General features: G+C 35.5%; 1 protein-coding gene across 1 annotated transcript in view; it reads right to left on the bottom strand.

Annotated features, from left to right (window-relative positions):
• Nucleotides 1-1501: 1501 nt before the first annotated feature.
• The window catches only part of arrb2b (arrestin, beta 2b), a 43053-nt gene continuing 24957 nt past the window's right edge, over nucleotides 1502-19597 (bottom strand). The window contains exons 2-15 of the mRNA XM_039659774.2: nucleotides 12921-12951; nucleotides 12211-12271; nucleotides 11221-11265; nucleotides 10890-11086; nucleotides 9792-9851; nucleotides 8229-8296; nucleotides 7923-8058; nucleotides 6594-6678; nucleotides 4846-4918; nucleotides 3007-3144; nucleotides 2737-2820; nucleotides 2568-2644; nucleotides 1822-1876; nucleotides 1502-1736 (exon numbers count right to left, since the gene is read on the bottom strand). Coding sequence (XP_039515708.1) covers nucleotides 1643-1736; nucleotides 1822-1876; nucleotides 2568-2644; nucleotides 2737-2820; nucleotides 3007-3144; nucleotides 4846-4918; nucleotides 6594-6678; nucleotides 7923-8058; nucleotides 8229-8296; nucleotides 9792-9851; nucleotides 10890-11086; nucleotides 11221-11265; nucleotides 12211-12271; nucleotides 12921-12951 — 1204 coding nt within the window. The 3' untranslated portion in view covers nucleotides 1502-1642. The remainder of the gene's footprint in view (nucleotides 1737-1821; nucleotides 1877-2567; nucleotides 2645-2736; nucleotides 2821-3006; nucleotides 3145-4845; nucleotides 4919-6593; nucleotides 6679-7922; nucleotides 8059-8228; nucleotides 8297-9791; nucleotides 9852-10889; nucleotides 11087-11220; nucleotides 11266-12210; nucleotides 12272-12920; nucleotides 12952-19597) is intronic.

Raw genomic sequence — 19597 nt, forward strand, 5'->3', positions numbered from 1 at the left:
CATGTCCCACATTTTTTTGTGATTATAAATAATATAATTGTTCTCAACAACTGTTGACTTTTGTTGGATAATGTAACAAGTTACCGGCGCAGCTTGTATTCTGCACCAATGACTCTTAAAGTTATAAATGTAATACATTTCCATTGGAAAAAATCCCATAAAATAATGCTAAAGCAATTCATATTCTGCAGAAAACAAAAAAAACAAAACAAAAACCAAGACAGACATGACCACTTTTTCAACTGAAGAGCACATGAAAAGGCACATCTAAAGCAAGTATGCACACTGACATGGTTGTATGGGTGCTTTAAACAAAGCAATTCTTTATTTTAGAGATAGCTTTTTGTCCTTCAATGGGAGCTCCACTTTGTTCACTGCAAAATGTTACTTCCTTGTACACATTGTAACATAAGCAAATTTGCCATTGTTCAGTAGTAAACTATGTAGAATGTCATAGGAATGGGCTGATCCTGGGAGAACAAGATAAAAAGTCAAATTTCCTGGAAATCATGCTATAAATGCGATTTTAAAATAACCATCATCAAAATATTTCTGGCAGTCCAATGGTTACATAAACAGTTTCTGTCAACTAAAACAAAGAATTAGCATGTGATTTTCAACCAAACTAGGTTTAACTTACAAGCAACATTATAAATCATCACATTTTGGCAAATAAATTTTGGCAGGCACAAATAATGAGGAATTACATTGTGTGTGTGTGGCACATACAGAGCCTGTCCCTGTCATCTTGTTGTATCTACAAGCTAATTTCGCACTGAAGACTTGTAGCAGTGTATACATATTCTACAACTCAACATGTGGAACAGATGCTAAAATTTACAATAAGAAACCAGACACTTGTGTCCCAATGCACTTTGCCAACTAATCTTTCACTAAAAATGCCACGTCCTTAATTATTCGAGTATTGCGTGCACTATAAGTGCACTGAAAAGTGTTACTACGTAGTCTTGTATGATATGTATACATTTTACATAACTATAACATAAAAGCTGCTGAGCAAGTATGGATGGATTGGATTACGGGTCAAGGAAAGTTGAATAAAATTAACACCAAACTCAAGTTCCCTATGGTGTTTTGGAACAGTGTATGTACTGTACAATGAAATAACATAAAACATATATCATAATTACATAGCTATTAATGCCCACTTGATATATAAGTGGGAATATGATGACAAAAAAAATGAAAGGAAACAGAAAGGAAAAGGTAAAGAAAGAATGAATCACCCCTGAATCAATGGACCCTTTGCCCACCAATAACACATTGATGTCTAGATGAACCATCTAACATCAGTTTCCTCCCGTTCCTTCTCCCTCAATCATTCGAACAAATAAGCACCCTAGTGAAGTGGTTGATATGACCAGAGAAACAGAGGCCAATTAAAAGACCACTTCACAGATGCTAAAATGGTGTGAAAAGGAGCTGAAAAAGAAAGAAAGAAAGAAAGAAAGAGAAAGAAAGAAAGCTCTGACAATATCAGTAAGTACTCCACTCTATCATATGGGCCCAGTGGAGCAGAGGTATAAGAGTACTGGCAGGTTGACACCCCACCCCTGTCGCCCTTCCTCACAACCTCTACATGGTGTCGTGTGTGTGTGTGTGTGTGTGTGTGTAGGGGCCGTTAGCAGAAGTGGTCGTCCTCCTCATCTTTCATTCCCTTCAGCCTGAGCCTTGCAAAGTCCTCAAACACAAAGTCATCATCCTGTGAGAAATTACTGAAGACAAAAAAAGAGAGTTATGTTATGCAAACAAAAATAAGCAAGAATCCCATACTATAAAAGAGACCCACAGCTAACTCACTTTGTTTCAAACTCTATGAGGTTGGCGTCCACAGGGGCATCTGTCTCTGGCACAGCTGTGGAGGAGGACACAGATTAGAAAAGAAAAAAAAATCATGAAAACTGTGCAAATGGAAAATAAAATAAAAATGGAAAAACATATTTAAACCTTTGTTTTAAAACAAAATATGATACATCTTTGATAGGACTCAAAAGTAAACCATGCTACAAATATCATGTTCACAGCTAGCATGGACAATGCTAGTTTATAGAGACTCATATTTTTATATACACATATTCTTATATAATGATCCATAACATGCGTACATGTTTAAATAAAACAACTCTGCACAAATCTAGCATAATAATAATAAAATCAATAACATAAGCATTAATAATAAACAAAAACACACACAAAAAATTAAATACTACTACAATTTATTATTATTATTATTATGTTGTTGTTATTGTTTTATTGATATAAAGTCTAATGATTAGTTAGTTATTGTCAAAAAGCAGGCAATAAAAACTATAAAATACCAATTATCAGAGATTTAAAGGAATATATAAATATACTGTATATAAAAACATATTTCTATATTATTAAAATTCATAATAATAATAATACATTGTTATTTTGCTGTTTTATTGTTTAAAAAATAAGTTATCAGACATTTTAATATACATTTTAAAAATCAATAATATAAATATTTAAAAAAAATGTATACACGCACACACACACAAAATGTCAAACTTGAGATTTGTTACCTGACTGCGGTCTAGAGTTGGGCTGTTCGGAGGGCTTGGGGTGCATCAAGACAAAAGGCAGCTCCACTGACACATCACTAACAACAGACAATGTGTTTGGATGAAGTCTTCTGACGTTCTGTACAAACATAAAGTCTGAAGTACTTCTGTGTCAAAAGGACACACTCACCCTCCACGAGACACCACAAGCTTGACTTTAACTCTGTAGGACACCAAGATTCCCAGGACCTCCTTATTAGACACATCCTTCACTCTGTAAGCACAAGGAAACACATACTGAGCACATACAACTGGTTGAGTGGACACAAGGGTTAGGTTAAATTAAAAAAAAGCACTAAAAACTCAAAATGTACTAAAGCTTATACTATACGAATTGCCTTTTTTTCTGGCAGCATGTAAAAACAAGCATGTTATGCACTGTCAGCTGAAGGCCACTTACATGGTACTGGAGGCCAAGTTGGTGTCTTCATGTTTTAGCTGTCCATCCAGAGCGAGGCCCCTCTTCTCTCTGTTATTGCACAGTGTGGGGGTGAGTGTGTACACCTTACAGAACGTGGAACTGGGTGACACCTGGTCACTGAAGACAGCAAAAACACAAGAGAGTGAGTATTGTGCTTCATGCATATCAGAAAAACAAGCATTGACTATATTGTGTAACAATTAGATTACTGATTAATCTTCAATACTAGAAATCGGGGTTTTTTTTAAATAATAATTAATTCATGGCAAAATGCATTTTAGGATAATTTGAGGATTAATAGGAGGTACAACTGTTCTATAGTGAGATAGTTAAGACTGTAGTTAGACTGTTCTATAGTAAAGTGAAAACTATTACTATCAGTCAACTGAAAAAGCTGAAATAAAATAAAGATTGGATTAATAAGCTTATAAATAAAATAAACTTAAGTACTAAAAACTCAAAAATAGTTGAGAAATATAACATTTAAAAAAAGAGAAATATTAATAAAAATACTATAACAGTATATAATACTGAAGCTGTCACACAGATTACATTTAAGGACACCTGGATCAGTGATCCCCGTCAAATAATAGAGAGGATCATTAAGCAGCACTTCGGCTGGGTTTTAAGAAAGAAAAACTACTTTGACAGACTGTAAAATGTGATTTATGGGGACATAAACAATGCTTCGGGATTAGAGATCAGGAGAACATATGCTGAGGAAAGGAAAGACAACATAAAAAAGAGGAAAGAGGAAGAGACATATACAAAGATCTATAGTATGCTACCCATACATGATTTGTTTTTCTGAGAGGATGTTATAAAAGCCAAACAAAGGGAAAACACCTGGGTCATTCAAGGTTGACGCTAACAATATAGCAACTAACCGTTGATCTCATTGGTTTCAAATGTATGAGCGCGAAAAACAACGGAGCGCGGCTGACTGAACAGCTCCGGACTAAAGAAAAAAGCCTAAAGAACAGCTACGGTCCTTGTTTTGGGGGGGTGAAAGAGCGGTACGGTCTCATCTTGTGGAGAGGGTGGAGAAAAAGGTCCAAGAGCCATCATCGACAACTAGGGATGGGCTCAGGGTCACAGGAGCCAGAACGAACAGTTAGATATGAGACTCACCATGATGAATGTCGACCCACAGACTTGCTGTAGGTGTCGTGGGAGTGAAGAACCACATCAGTAACCTGTAGTACTGAGAAAGAACAGTCTTTGTCGTCCTATCAGCATTAAACAACTAGCGACTAAGAGGCGAGATTGGACCATCATGGGGTTTTTAGCAGCGGAATGAAGGGATCAAGGCATTTGGTATCATGTCAAAATGTCTGTATAACCACTACAGAAAGGTTGAGAAGGACTGGTCCAACTTGAAACTATTAACAAGGGAGTAACTTTTGGGGTTTTGGTAGGAAAAAGAGCAAAGCTGAACAGTGGAGAATGAACTGGGGTTTCCACGGGACGGTTGGTCTCACAAACATGGCTTTAGCTTTAGCAACAACAGAGCTTGATGAAATCGGTGAGGCACCTGTACAGTAAACATTATGTGCTATAAATCTGTTCTGACCACACATTTGTGAGATGCGCATTGAACACATTCCTACTTCACAGCAACGAGCGGCATTGGGGAAAACAGGCTGCGCATGAAGTGATGGCATATAATATTACAAGTAAAACACAAAATGGGAGAGGGGAAATGATCACAGAAGAGGTCTTATGAAAAGATGATGGGAGGACTCAATTGGAGGTCGTTGAAGAGAGGGACAGAGAAGAGAGAGAGAGATGGAGAAAGTGGGACGGAGGGCTACTCACTCGGCTTCTACCTGAGCCACAGGACATTTGTACTGTGCGGTGCTGAACAAACAGATATCGGCATACTGTCGCACTGTGGGGAGAGAGCAGGGATACACAGCAGGGTTACCAGGGGCGGGAGGGAGCATAGATGAAACAAACACACAGACAGGACAGCTGACATACACACTAAACTACAGAACGAACACATCAGCACAAGAGGATCTGAAGGATAAACTTGAGAAAAGATCGAAACAGCATTACAATCACATACTCATGTACACCATTAAAGTCAACATGAAATTAAAACCTTTCAAATTTTTGGGGTCAAGAAATTAATACTTTTATTCAGTACACATTAAACTGATCAGGAGTGACTGAAAAAGACTATAAAGTTACAAAAGATTTCTGTATAAAATCCCTGTCGAAATCTTAAGTTTTCTGTGACATCATGTGTGGGCGGAGTCGGGGACATGCACGAAGCCACGAACAAGTTTATATCTGCCGCTGTAACAAGACATCGTTTATTTGATGTGTGTGCGTTCTTGACAACGTAAGTTTCCATTAATATACCTTATGTGAATGTGTATGTGTGTAAGTAGATATTTGCATGTTTAGTCAGTGCTATATTGTTGTTTGTGGTGATATTTTTGCACATTCTATGCTAAAAAGAGAGTTTCGATTAACAAACATGACGTACAAACAGATGGTCACGTTCTGTGTTTATTGCAAATGCATATATTATCCATGTTTAGCACCAAATCTTGCTCTGCCTAGTGGTCATTAGTTTAATTTAATTAAAGTCAGTGTCAGTGGCTTTTTTATTGCAATATATATATATATATTTGCCAGCATTGTAGTTCAATATTTGATAAGTTCATTTAATTTATTCATTGTTATTCATTTATTTCAGAAACCACACTCATACCCTACATGTAAAACAAACTATTTTTGGATTTATTGGAATAAACAAACCTTCTGATTGAGGTTGAGGATTAGATGTTGACAAAACAGTACATTAATGCACACATCTTTAACAATTCAATTTCACATAAATGCTGTTCTTATGATATTTCTAGTTTCTATGTTAGATAATAAGAAATGTTTCTTGATTACCAAATCAGCATATTAATGATGAATGAATGATTTCTGAAGGATCATGCAACACTATATATTTAAAAAAAAAATTTAAAGTCAGAAACTGCTTTCAAAAACAATGAAAACATCTTGTTAACCCCAAACATTTGAATGGCAGTGTACCAGATTATTATTTTATTTAAATATCCAGTAAATATATTTAGTAAACATTAATAGATATTAAACATCTGGTTTGACTGAGAAATGTCATTACGGAAATAAATGAAGTTTTGAGCACCATTTCATGCAAAGTTTTGATAAACAAGCTATAACCACAGCTCAGAAAAAGCAGCATTTCAGTGCAAACACACCACTGAGCTACAAAGATATTTGAAAGTCTGTCACAAATGAATAATGAAATGGATTCATTGTGAAGTAAACAACATTAATCAGCAGTAAACATCTGTGAGTGCATATGAGATACAAATGCAGGACAAAAGCAACAGGAAAGGAAAGGGGAAGAGGAAAGCTAAAGGATTTTATATAGTTGATGTTAGCAATTCTAAAGGCAACTTTAAAACATAAAAACAAACACAAAAGCTAAAAATAACATTGCGTTTTTACTTGTAAGCTGTAAAACATTGTATCATTTCCTATTACATGTAATAAAAATGATTAAATGTTCACCTCACCAGAGATTTTAACTCGTTTAACTGTTTTGGTGGAGTTGTTGGTGACATGGACATTGACACTGATAGGTTCACCATGGTAGTAGAGCTGAGAAGGAGAAGGAAATCAAATACTTTTTAATAACTGTGAATTGTTTAACATCATTTTCTTAAATTGCACGTTTGTTCTTTTACACACTTGACACAAACCGCCTCCTTTTAATCACTCATTCGCTTTGGTTGAATAGTGCTTGTATCTTGCAACATTTTAGTCATTCCCGCAGGTTTCGCGCGCACCGCCTCTCAAACAGCCAACGAGTACCAAATTTACTTCTTTTTCATGGCTTATTGCGCTTAAAGGTACACTGTGTGATTTTTACCCCCATCTAGCAGTTAAAAGGTATATGACCTTTCAGTGAATATTAGTTTCTGTTCCTTTCAATTCCGATTTCGTTTTAACTCCTACAGTGGCCAATGTAGTCCAAGATTAACATGGCTTCCAGTTCGACCTCATCCATGATTGTTAACTCAAACGTAAACGCGAAAGGCGAAGCTTGAACTAACGGGTATGTCCCTCTTTGGCTAATGTACTTTTTAAGATGGAGGTTCAACATGGCGAACGACATTAGAACCCCTTACCCGTATGTATTTTCAATGGCATATTATACACTCACGAGAATACTTTATTACTTGAACGAAGTAAATATACATTAATAAACACATATATTTTTGAAAGAACTAAGTGTTTTTAACTAAGAATAAACTAAAAGAGTTACACAGTGTTGCTTTAAATGGTCAAATAAATGGAAAATTGTCAAAATGTCCATCTTCTTGAGTATTCATGAAAATACAATCAGTTTTGGAACGTAAATAGTAGTGGGGAAAACGCATGCTGTGTTATGTAACAGTATATTGGATCTGTGCATAAGCTCTTAAAGTGACAGTAGCCTAATAAACCTGCTGCTTTCAGTTATGTTAATCAAAAGAGAGAGACTCTTGTCTCTTGATTGAATAACTTTTGTAACTTTAATTCTACGCATTCATTTGCGTTTAATTTCTTCAATGGACACTCCAGTGATCTGGAATATTTGATCACTTTAATTTTAAGTATTCCTTAGACCGACCTGATAAACTTATTTAATTTGTCTCTTTATTTCATATTTATTTGTGCTATCATTCACAATTTATTTATTCGTATTTTATTACTGACTGTTGTTTATTTGTAAATGTAGTTCAACGTACATATGCATGTATGAGACTTTTCCCCACGATATCAAAAAGCGAATTTCGATATTTTTCAAGGTATCGTATCAAAGTTGGAAATTTCAGTATTGTGACAACACTAGTTCACACCTCTTTGTCTAGCGAGGCCTCGAGGTGAAGGGAGCGGTCAGACATAAGGAAGCTGCGTGTGGTCTCCACCATTGGCTGCGGCCCAGGCTTCTCTGGAGCGTACTGCACCTTACGAATGACCAACCGCACAGAGTTCCTGTTAAGCAGAGGCCAGTTAGATAACTTCTGCTGTACTGTCCTTGCAAAGAAAGAAAATCACCACACTGCTAAATAATATTTCCAATATATAGTACCTGTTAAGTCAACTGGCCACTCAATGTAAACAGTTAAACAAAGAAAATAAACTCACAAGGAGCAACACTTTACCGTTTGTGAGTCTTCTCATCCACAGTTTTGGCACAAAATGCCCTGACTTCAAAGTCAACACCACATGCCTATGAGTCAAAATACAGAGATACATTACCACTGAGAAAAAAGTCAAGAAAAGACATTTTAAACAATGTTACACATAAGTGAGCATTACAGTAGCTGAAGGACAGCTTGGTCAAATAGTCAGTCATTAAAGTCGTCATGTTGCGACAGTCTTTTCTTCCCTAATGTGACGTACAGTACTGTGCAAAAGTCTTAGGCCCCATCCACACTACTGCGTTTTCGTTTAAAAAACGGAGAATTAAAACAAATACGATCTCCGTCCACACCAGCGCTTTATCTGCGTATTACAATTGATCTCAGTCCACATTAAAACGACTGAAAACGCAGATCAAGTGACCATTCACCATCACTGGGTCACATGATGGTTGGCTGACGAATCAGGGAAGGACACGTCATGACTGATGACACCCAATCATAGAGCCGAGCGTGAGCCTCTGCGTCATCGTTTCTAAAGTCCTCCGTTTTGTCCCATCTTCACTAAAACGCCCTCCGAAGATTCAAAACGCAAATCGGAGCTGCAGGGTTTCTAAACTTCTCCGTTTTAGGTCTTCATTTTTTCCATTTTAGTCTGGACGGGAGATGCAAACATAGCAAAAGGTCTCCGTTTTTAAACGAAAACACAGTAGTGTGGACGGGGCTTTAGGCACGATAATACTTTCCATTTTAAAGAAATGTTTTTTAGCCTGTTTTTTATTTATTTACTTTCCATTTTAAAGAAAATTTTTTTTTTTCTGTTATTTATTTATTTTTCTGTAGCGTCTCAGTAGGAAATATCAGTTTACATTTCCAAACATTCCTTTTGCCATAAATTTTAATAACCCAGTAAGATTTTTCTATGCACAAGGAGTCTGACAACAGCAGATATGCTCCACACGAAGATCTGATCTCACCATCATTAAATTCGTCTGGGGTTACATGAAGAAACAGAAAACAAGTGAAGAAACTATGCACAAGTGTACCTGGACAAAAGCCTTTTTTCAAAAAAAAAAAAAAAGGGTTGTCATATTGATAAATATTGGTTTGATTTAGTTAATAAAGTTAATAGAAAAATAATATCCAGTTATGACATTATTTTTTTAAAGCATCCTCACTCACATTTAGTCTGTTTCTTCATTTCAGATGAACTCGATGATGGTGAGATCAGATCTCAGAGTGGATCACACCGGCTGTTGTCAGACTCATTGTGCATACAAAAATCTCACTGGATTATTACAATTATTGGCTACAGGAATGTAATATGTTCTACTGACATACTGTAGCAAACGATATTAATAACTGGCTTAAACCCTTTTTTGTGTGCCTAAGACTTTTTCCTCAGTATCTCGAACAAGAACATGCAGTGCGGGACTTGATTTTGTCCAATTGTCTTGATTGTCTCATTGGATTGTTGTGGTTTGCTATTGCTGTGATCTAATTTGAGGTACAGATTGTCTCACCCTCGTGTCAGTAAACACATCATCAGAGAAAATATTCTAAAATATAATGATATGTCATTACCTTTCCTGTGTCCTCTGGGCCGGGCTGTAGAGTCACTGAACAGGGAAGGTTCTGAGGAATCTTTTCAACAAATAAAACGACTTTAGCAAAATAACCTGGTCACAATCAAGAAAATCATTCAAACAAAGTGAATATAATTTTTTGAGTGTTTCACAAGACAGTTTTTAGTCAATTTGATTGGGTCTGTAAAGTTGTAGGCAAGGCAAGTTTATTTATATAGCACATTTCATACACAACGGTTATTCAAAGTGCTTTAAAATAATTAAAAGAAATAAGAATAATTAAAACAGTTTAGAATAAAAAATAAAATAAAATACAGTAAAACCAGTCGGCCGAACAGTGGCACAGTGCTCATTCAGTAAATGCACAGCTAAACAGATGTGTTTTGAGTCTGGATTTGAATGTAGGAGCACATCTGATCAACAAAGCATCTAATTCTTGCAATATTTTTCAGATGACAGTATGCTGATTTAGTTATTGTAACTAATTACTGTGCTGTGTAAAAGCCAATTCACACTACACCAACAGACGGCAACAGACACTTTGTCGGATCTGTCTGTTACCCCTGTCAGTTGGCGTCTAGAGCTTGTTTGTACTGAAATCTGGTGATTTTCCACGTTGGTGCGGTGTAGTGCGAATTGGTCTTAAAAAGGTATCATAAAAGTTCAAATTTGTTTCACTCAAGTTATACACTGAATAAAAACACATGTGCATAGCTGAACATTACCAACACTGGTAACACTTTACAATAAGGTCTGTTAGTTAACATTAGTTAACTACATTAGTTAATATGAATTGCACATATACAGCATTTATTGATCTTTGTTAATGTTAATTTCAACATTTACTAATATTTTATTTAAATCTTGTTAACCTTAGTTAATGCACCGTGAACTAACATGAACAAACAATGAATAGCTGTATTTTTATTAACTAACGTTAACAAAGATGAACAAATACAGTAACAAATGTATTGCTCATGGTTAGTTCATGTTAGTTAATACATTAACAAATGTTAACTAATGAACCTTATTGTAAAGTGTTACCCAAACACTGAAACATGTAAATGGGGAAAAAAAAGTCACAGTAAAGAGTCACCGTGAAGTTGAAGGGGTACGCGTTCTGGCCTAGCTTCTTGAGCAGTCTCTCCTGTAGCCGACTGAGCGGTTTACGCTCCTCAGGCAAAGGGGGAAAGGCCTGGAAACTGGAGATGAAGAGATCCTTTCGGAAAGAAAGGCCCAGCACGTCCAGGTCTTCACGACCATATCGGAAGGCACACGTCAGAGTCACAAACACTGGTAAAAAGGCACAAAGTACAGAGGAGAGAGACAGAAAAATTAATAATGGTTTTGATAAAGATTATTTAATGTTTAAAAAAATAACTTTGCAAGCAACACAAGAAAATTGAGATCCAGTAAATCAATGTTACCTTTTCTGTCTTTTAGGTATTCTGGGTCAATCAAGAGCACCCCATCTAAAGTCAGACAAAATACAGTGAGTGAATAAGAAGAGAGAGAACCTGCAAGAAGTCCCAGAATAATAATACTAATGTTGAAAAATTTGGGTAAATACGTTTTTTGGGGTTTTTTTGCAGAAAAATAATACCTTTTTAAGAAATGAATCCTTTTATTGAGCAAGTAGGCAATACATTAATCAAAATTGACAGTAAAGTCATTTATATTGTAACAAAAGATCTATTTTTCAAACTAATTTTGTTCTATTGAAATTTCTATTCATCAAAGAATCCTTAAATTACATTTGTATTATAATGTATTACACTTTCTATCAAAATATTATGCAGCACAACGGTTTTCAACATTTCAACAGAACTATCAGCACTATTTCAACAGTATTATCGTTTTTGCTGTATTTCTCAGTCAAACAAATTCTGCCTTGGTGAGCATAACCAGATTTTTTATGAACTTTTTTTTTTAAATCTCATGGACCTCAAACTTTTCAACATTATTGTCTTATTCTTTCAGCCTTCACAGAGGTTTGGATAGAATCACAGTCATAGAGACTATTAACACTAAACAAGAGTTATCTTGTACAAGATTACCATTAGAATATGTAATACTCCTGACAGAGATAATCTCCCCACACAAACGTAATGAGAGAAACGTCTATATCTCGCAGAATGAAGTCTCTTGTGACCGGCTGCCATGCAACAAGGAAAGAGACGTTCCCTCAACGGGGGATATGAAGAGAGAAACCAAAAATCTCACAGTAACATTATAGTTCCTATAACATTATAGCAGGTAAGTAGGTAAGCATTAAATATGTCATTAAACCCAATGTATGTCCATCAACATCAACTGACTCCACAAAGACGCAGATGTTACCAAGGCATGAAAGGAAGTGGATAGGTTCAACAAAAAACTCCCAAGATGTTTTGAGTGGGATCTCTCATCTGACTTACCCACAGGGTCCACGTGATCTAGATGATCCACAAAGTCCCTCTTCCCCAAGTATACTGTGAGCTAGAAAAAAGAAAACCAGAGACATGTTTGGGAAAACAGCGCAAGTTTGAACTTGCTACACAAAGACCCTAGAGATAATGCAAAAAGAAAGTGGTGCCTCTATCAAGGAACTCACACACACAAACCATTTAATAAACGGCCTAAGGCGTGCCACACTAACCCCTAGATGATCTACTCCCTTCCTGAAGACAACCCTTCTAGACGGCGTGATCTCCAAACACACATCCTCCACATGCAAAACGCTTTCCATTAGATAACGAAAGCGAGAGATGAGAGGTGAGATGAGAAGATAGAGAAATTAGGTAGGAAGGCAGCTGCAGGGTGGAAATAGCCCAAATGCAAGCCGAGAGAAAGAAATTATAGAGGAAATAATGCTGTGATAACCAACACTGTGCTGCTGATAAAGAAAAAGTCAAAGGAAGAAAGAAAAGTAGAAAGAACAAACAAACAAACAAATTAAGAAAGCGTTTAAAGACAACACAGAAAATTAAAAGGAACTTAAAGAAGTGAACAGGAAGAGAAAACCCAGAGAGATGGGTAGAGAATGAGGGAGGAGAAGCAAGAGAGAGAGAGACAGGAAAGGAAAAGGTCCACTGAGACCAATGAAGATCCCACCTTCCACCTTCTAACACACTCTGGGGAATCTTACCTTGCAGTTGGGGCTGGACTTCTTGAAGACTCTGTAATGACAGGAAAGAGAGACAATGTCATATTAAAACCAAATGTATTTAGCAACAAGAAAAGCACATTGTAGAATGAAATGAAGTTCCGCTGTGTGTTTGAAGTATACTGTATTTGTGGAAAGCAGTGGTAAATTGAAGTTGCTATTTCAGAAAGACCATGGTGATGCCAAATCCAGGAAATCAGAAAGGCTTTGTATTCAAAAGGAAGGCCAACTCATACTGTTCTGCAGTGTGTGGAATTGAACAGAATATGAAATATCACTTTTAGTGTTTTCTTTTATCCATTAAGGGTAGAAATTCAACACCCTCCAAGTGTCAAATGCAAAACTAGTCACAACTAGGCATGTGACAGTAATTTATTTTCTTTAAAAAAAAGACCTGAACATTTAAATACAATAAAACTATATAATGTATAAAGTAAACAATTGTTTCAAACAGTTTATTTCTCAGAATAAACACCAACAGGTGTTCAGGATTGAAACAGATCAGGATTGCAATCATTGGGGTTTATTCTGGATGTACATTTTACAGAGCAGTTGGTTACGCGGCAAGTGAGACACATTTAAGAGATACGATATACAGTCATTCCACTTATTACACAGCATTTTGCCACATAAGTAATTATAGGGATAAGACGATAGGCTAAGTTGTTGATTTGAGATGAAACTGTTTTAAAATGGTACCTGTTTGTTCAGTGTACAAAACAATAGTTGCAAAATAGCAGCAGCTGCATTTGTATGAAACATCATAATTAAATAACATCATATTGTATGAAAATATCATAATTAAATAACTGTACAAAAAATGTATTTAACTGTTGTCAAATCAAATGTTTTAATATTTTATGATTTAAGTATTCCACAGAGCTGTGTAATAACATTAGTTAACGCATTAACTACTTAAGTATTTAGTGCTGTGATGAACACCATTACGAATGCACAAATCTGAATGGCTGTTTTAAACATTTAAATACTGCTCAGAAACAGAAAGTAGCCCAGCTGCTTTCCATAAGACGTCGTCTGCTGTCAGAGAGTGAATGCGCGTTTTCATTTAGCACGTCTTGCTTCACCCGTCGCACCATGCGCTTCTTATCGGTGTTGGGCTTGTTTACATCAGAGTGCGCATGCCTCTTAGAAGCAGCATGCATGCAGTGTTGTGCTTGTGCATTTTAAGCAATTCATGGAAAAGTATAATTAAAATTCTAAAAATCGGAATAATTCATATTAAATAATTATTCACAGTATTGAATCAGTGCCCATGATAACAATACCGTGAATGTTCATTATTGTGACACATTTTATTATCGTATGTGTCCAGTTACAACAGTGCTGCTCCCCAGTAGGCCTTACATGACCCTACATTTATTAGAAATATTTTAAAGTGAATTTGAAGAATGGTGGTCTTTAAAAATGAAAAACTAATATTTATAAGCCCTGGATGGAAATGACATGCCCAAAAACAACAACTATTTCAAATATAATATAATATAATTTTCCAGGTGGTGACAAAAATGTGGAATATACCTCACATTAGGGGGAAAATCACTTTTATGCCCAGTAAGAAACATTATTCACCTGCCATTAGCAGGTGTGGTAAAAAGCTACATATGGTCCCCTTATCCAGGGTATTACACAAGGCCTAGAAACATTGGAAATATGAAAACCAGTGACCACCTGTGGTTAACCAATGCAATTACTCAAATATTATCTGTGGTTACATGGGCCAACACACACAATCTTTTCCCTGGGACTGAGAGAGACAAGAAGAAGAAGAGAATGGGGACAGAAAGGGCAGAAGCATGACAAAAGGAAGGAAAGAAAGAAATGATTCTGCCAACAGAAAGCAGCTGGACAAAAGGAAGGGAAAAGGCGGAGAAGGACAAAAAAAGAACATTAAACAGTAAATGGCCAGAAAAAGAGGGAAAGTAAAAGAGAATGAACAAGAGAGTTAGAGAGCTCACAAAAGAGATTGTAGGTGTCAGTGACTCATCTGAATGTTGGAAAAAAATGAAATAAACAAAGACTGAAACATGAAAGAGTAGCTAAAACATAAAGGGAGGATAGAGAGATCATGAAGAGAAGGCAGATAAACGCAATTTAGTATGTTCGCAAACTAATTTGTCATTCCAAAACACAAAATGAAACAGTTTAAATTGTCATTCTTTCCAATGCAATTACAACGAATGAAATCTGAAGAGTTAATACAACATGCACCATAACAGTATCAGAAAAAATATCAAATATCATATGATAGTCACACCGCACAGAAAAACGCCAACAAACAAGTTGGCCGTTGGATTTAGGATTTGATGAAAAGTAACCGTCATGTTCACACTGCCCCATCAGACACTGACAAACACTGATTGAACATGTTCAGTCGGGTGAAACAAACCCCGACCAACGCCAACAGGGGTAACACACTGATCCAAAAAAAACCCGACAAACGTGTTTGTTAGCGTCTTATTCAATCTCATTATTTGGAAAAGAATGGCAAATGTATTTCAAGGTTAAGTCATAGGTTTGGAACAACAATGATTACAAAATTGCATTGTTGTATGAACAATCCCTAAACAAGTAACAAGTAATGCATGCTTTTACTATTTTTTTTGTTGTTGTTGTAGAAATTCCAAGTAACATTACAAGCTACACTAAATAACCTAAACAATTGTTTAACATTGAAAAATACAATTTTAACAATACTTGATCTCTCAAAGCATGTGATCAGGATAAAAATACAATATACAATCTTTTCTTTCTTTAATAATCATATTTTTTTTGTCATTTAAATAATAAGATATATATTTTGAATGGTAAATTGGTTTCATTATTATTATTCAAATTATAAGCAAATTTAATCATGGAAAAATCACATCCGTGAGAAAAATAAAGGAAGGTGTGTAAACAACAAAACTGAGAAAAAGACATTTGGAAAGTAGCATTTTGTCTTGCTAATGCATCTCTGGTTAATTCAACCAAAGTGAAGGTTATCTATTAAGAGATATGAGATAGGTTAGATATGTTAGAGATTTTCCCCAACCCTCACATTTTTTGAATGCAAAAGTTCACTAACCCATTACTTTCCAGGCATAAAAAGTGACAATTTTAACTACTACTGAGAAAGAATGCAGAATGCAGCAGGAAAAGGAAGAGTGAAACCTCACTCTCAGCATGAGGTGACAAAACACTCATCAAGAGCGTCAGCAGCGGCCGAACCTTCAGCACAGGAAGACGGGAAACACCAACTGACACATTCACTGACCCCTCAAAACAATACACGGGTTACACAGGCTGCTCACATGTCCGCTAAACACTTGACAAGGAATGCTTGAGTCTATAAATGCATATGCTTGAGTGAAATCTGATCATGGGCGTCTCTGTGATGTCATAAGTATGGACAGCATATGAGAGGAAATAGTCTCACCCTGCTCTAAGAGGAGTGGCGCCCCAGAGCTCCATCTGTTTCGAATGACGGAAAAACAACAGCATGTGCTTTCTCCCACTTTATTCCTTTCCCTTCCCTCTCTCTGAATCATTATGTCCATCCCTCCAATCATTATGTCATCTATGCATTCCAATCCAAACCTCTTTAAACAGCTTGTTCTCCAAGGGGTCATCAGGGTTTGGCTGCCTAGCATGGCCCTGCTGGCCATTGATTGGAGATGCTGGAACTACGTCATTATGGGGACAAAAGCATCTTTCACTGTTGACGGCTGTTAAACAGTACATGAATCCTACATTTTTGGCTAAAAGTATGTATATAGTGCAAATATATCATAGTTGTGGAGGGCCGTTAAAAGCAGACTGGCCCTATAATGTTCAGTTTCTCTATCTGGCGTCTTTCTTTTTAATTAGATTAGTCATTTAGAGAAGGGCTCGTCGTGGTGTGCCTACAGCGCTGTCATGAAATCATTTCCTTCAGCTCCAGAGTAATTAGCCACGTAGAATTTATGGCTCAGGTGATTGGCTTGGGGGGATACTACTACTTCTAAAAATAGATAAATAAAACTGTATACAAAATGAGTGCCTATGAGCAAACATGCCAACTTAAAATGTACCTAAATTAAAAACAAACAAACCATATGTTTGAATAAAACTGTATCCAGAAAAGAGAGCCTATAAAAAAAAACATGGCAAGCAAGCAAGAAAACAACTAGCTAACTAAATAGATAAACAAACAAACTCTGTAAACATAACTAAATATGGTACTTAAATTAAAAACAAACATATAAATAAATAAATAAATATATATAATATACATGTATATTATATATATATATATACACACACATACTACCGGTCAAAAGTTTTAGATCGGTAAGATTTGTAATGTTTTTTAATGATTTTTAATGTCTCTTCTGCTCCCCAAGGCTGCATTTATAGGATTAAAAAAAAAACATTATTATTGCGAAATATTATTACAATTTAAAACGTCTGTTTTCTTTGTGAATACATATAGTAAAGTGTAATTTATTCCTGTGATCAAAGCTGAATTTCCATCATCATTACTCCAGTCTTCAGTGTCACGTGATCCTTCAGAAATCAGTCTAATAGAATATTTGCTGCTCAAGAAACATGTATGATTATTATTATTTTTTACATTTTTATTTCAGGATTCTTTGATGAATAGAAAGTTCAAAAGAACAGCTTTTATTTGAAATGGAAAGCTTTTGTAACATTAAACACTACCCTTTAAAAAGTTTGGGGTCAGTAAGAATTTTTATTTAATTTTTTAATTTTTTAAGAAATCAATAGTTCTATTCATCAAGGATGAGTTACATTGATCAAAAGTTACAGTAAAGACATTTATAATGTTAAAAAAAGATTCAATTTTGAATAAATGCTGTTCTTTGAACTTTCTATTCATCAAATAATTTTTGAAAAGAAAATGTGCACAACTGTTTTCAACATTGAAAGTAATAATGAATGTTTTTTGAGCATAAAATCATCATATTAGACTGATTTCTGAAGGATCATGTGACACTGAAGACTGGAGTAATGATGCTGAAAATTCAGTTTTTTTCAGAGGAATAAATGACATTTTAATATATATTAAAATAGAAAACATTCATTTTAAATTGTCATAATATTTCACAATATTATGTTGTTTTGTTTTTTTGTAAAAAAAAAAAAAAAAAAAAAAAAAGAAGCAGCCTTGGTGAGCAGAAGAGACTTCTTATAAAAACATTAAATGATCTAAAACTTATGACCCGTAGTGTGTGTGTGTGTATATATATCTATATAGATATTGAGAGAAAGAGAGAAAATCTCTTCACAAACACAGTTCAGAGAACTGCTTTGAACTGACAGCAAAGCACTAGAACTCTGAACTGGAAGTGGATTGTGGCCATTACCTCTCACCGACATAAAACCACACAGACAAGTCAACCAAAACATGTCAGTAAACTCACACACGATGTTCCACCCACTTGAACATTTATAAGTGCCAAGCAAACGTCTGTGAAGAGGAATATTATGAAGAAGGCTTCTTGTAGACCCATTGCCATGGCCCGGCACTGATAAGCTGTTTGTTTACAGACAGAGATAGATGGAGACTGTTGACCCCATCCTCTTCAGTCATGAACGCCAGCTCAAATCAGACTCAAAGAACATCAAACAATGGGCTTGTAGATGCCAAACACGCACACAAACTTCTGAAAGTTCTGAAATGACAAGAACAAAGAAATGCCTGCTGCTGGGATGCCACATTTATCAAAATGACACAAAAGACACAAATACACCCACAAATGCTTGCATTGGTACATTCTCATCCATGCTCACTGACAGCACCACAGAAGTGCAAATCTATTAGCCTGCATGCCAGTAACTAACACCCATAGTGAGTTTCTCAAATACAGAGAGTGCTTCTAGATTTCATAATAGAAGGGCTCCCAAGTTGCATTTTTGGTTATAGTATACGTGTTTGTGAGCTGTCTGACATGTTACAATTAGTCTGATAAACTACAGAATGTTTTTTTTTTTTTTTAAAGAACTTTTATTCAAAAGGATCAGTGTTTGGGAAAATTACTTTTAAAAATAACAATGCATTACAATATTGCGTTACTCCTAAAAAAAATAACGAATTGTGTTACTTAAGTTACTTTTTAGGGAATGTAATGCATTAGTTAAACTCGATGAAGTGCTATTGGAAGACATGTCGTAGCTTCTTGGCACATAACGGTTACCGTAGCTGCAACACGCATTTGAAAAAGCGAGGAGCTAGAGAGCACTATTTGTTTGAATGCAAAATACAATTTCATCGCTGGATGGGAGAAATTCCTACACAGTGTACCTTTAACACTCTCTCCGGTAATTGATCTCATTGCAAAAAATAGTGTTTTGATCTATTTGTGATTTTTAAATTCAAAAATCCAAATAGTCATAAAGTTGATGAATACTGAAAAGGCTTCAAAGTTTATCAATTATAATTAGCGCACACATTCAATATTAGCGAATAGCTTTTCTATCTTGATATAAAGTGAATGATAATGAAAGCATTCAGGCAGCATAACAAATATTATAGTTTGTACAAATGGTTGATTAAATTCAGTATTTTTTATAATTAAAAGTTGTTGTTTGTTTAAAAATTAAAAAAAAAAACCCATACATTTATACTTGCACATAAAATGGAGCTGAACTTTATTACA

This window comes from Pimephales promelas, chromosome 1, assembly GCF_988280905.1.
Source record: "Pimephales promelas chromosome 1, fPimPro1.hap1.1, whole genome shotgun sequence".
Taxonomy (NCBI): domain Eukaryota; kingdom Metazoa; phylum Chordata; class Actinopteri; order Cypriniformes; family Leuciscidae; genus Pimephales; species Pimephales promelas.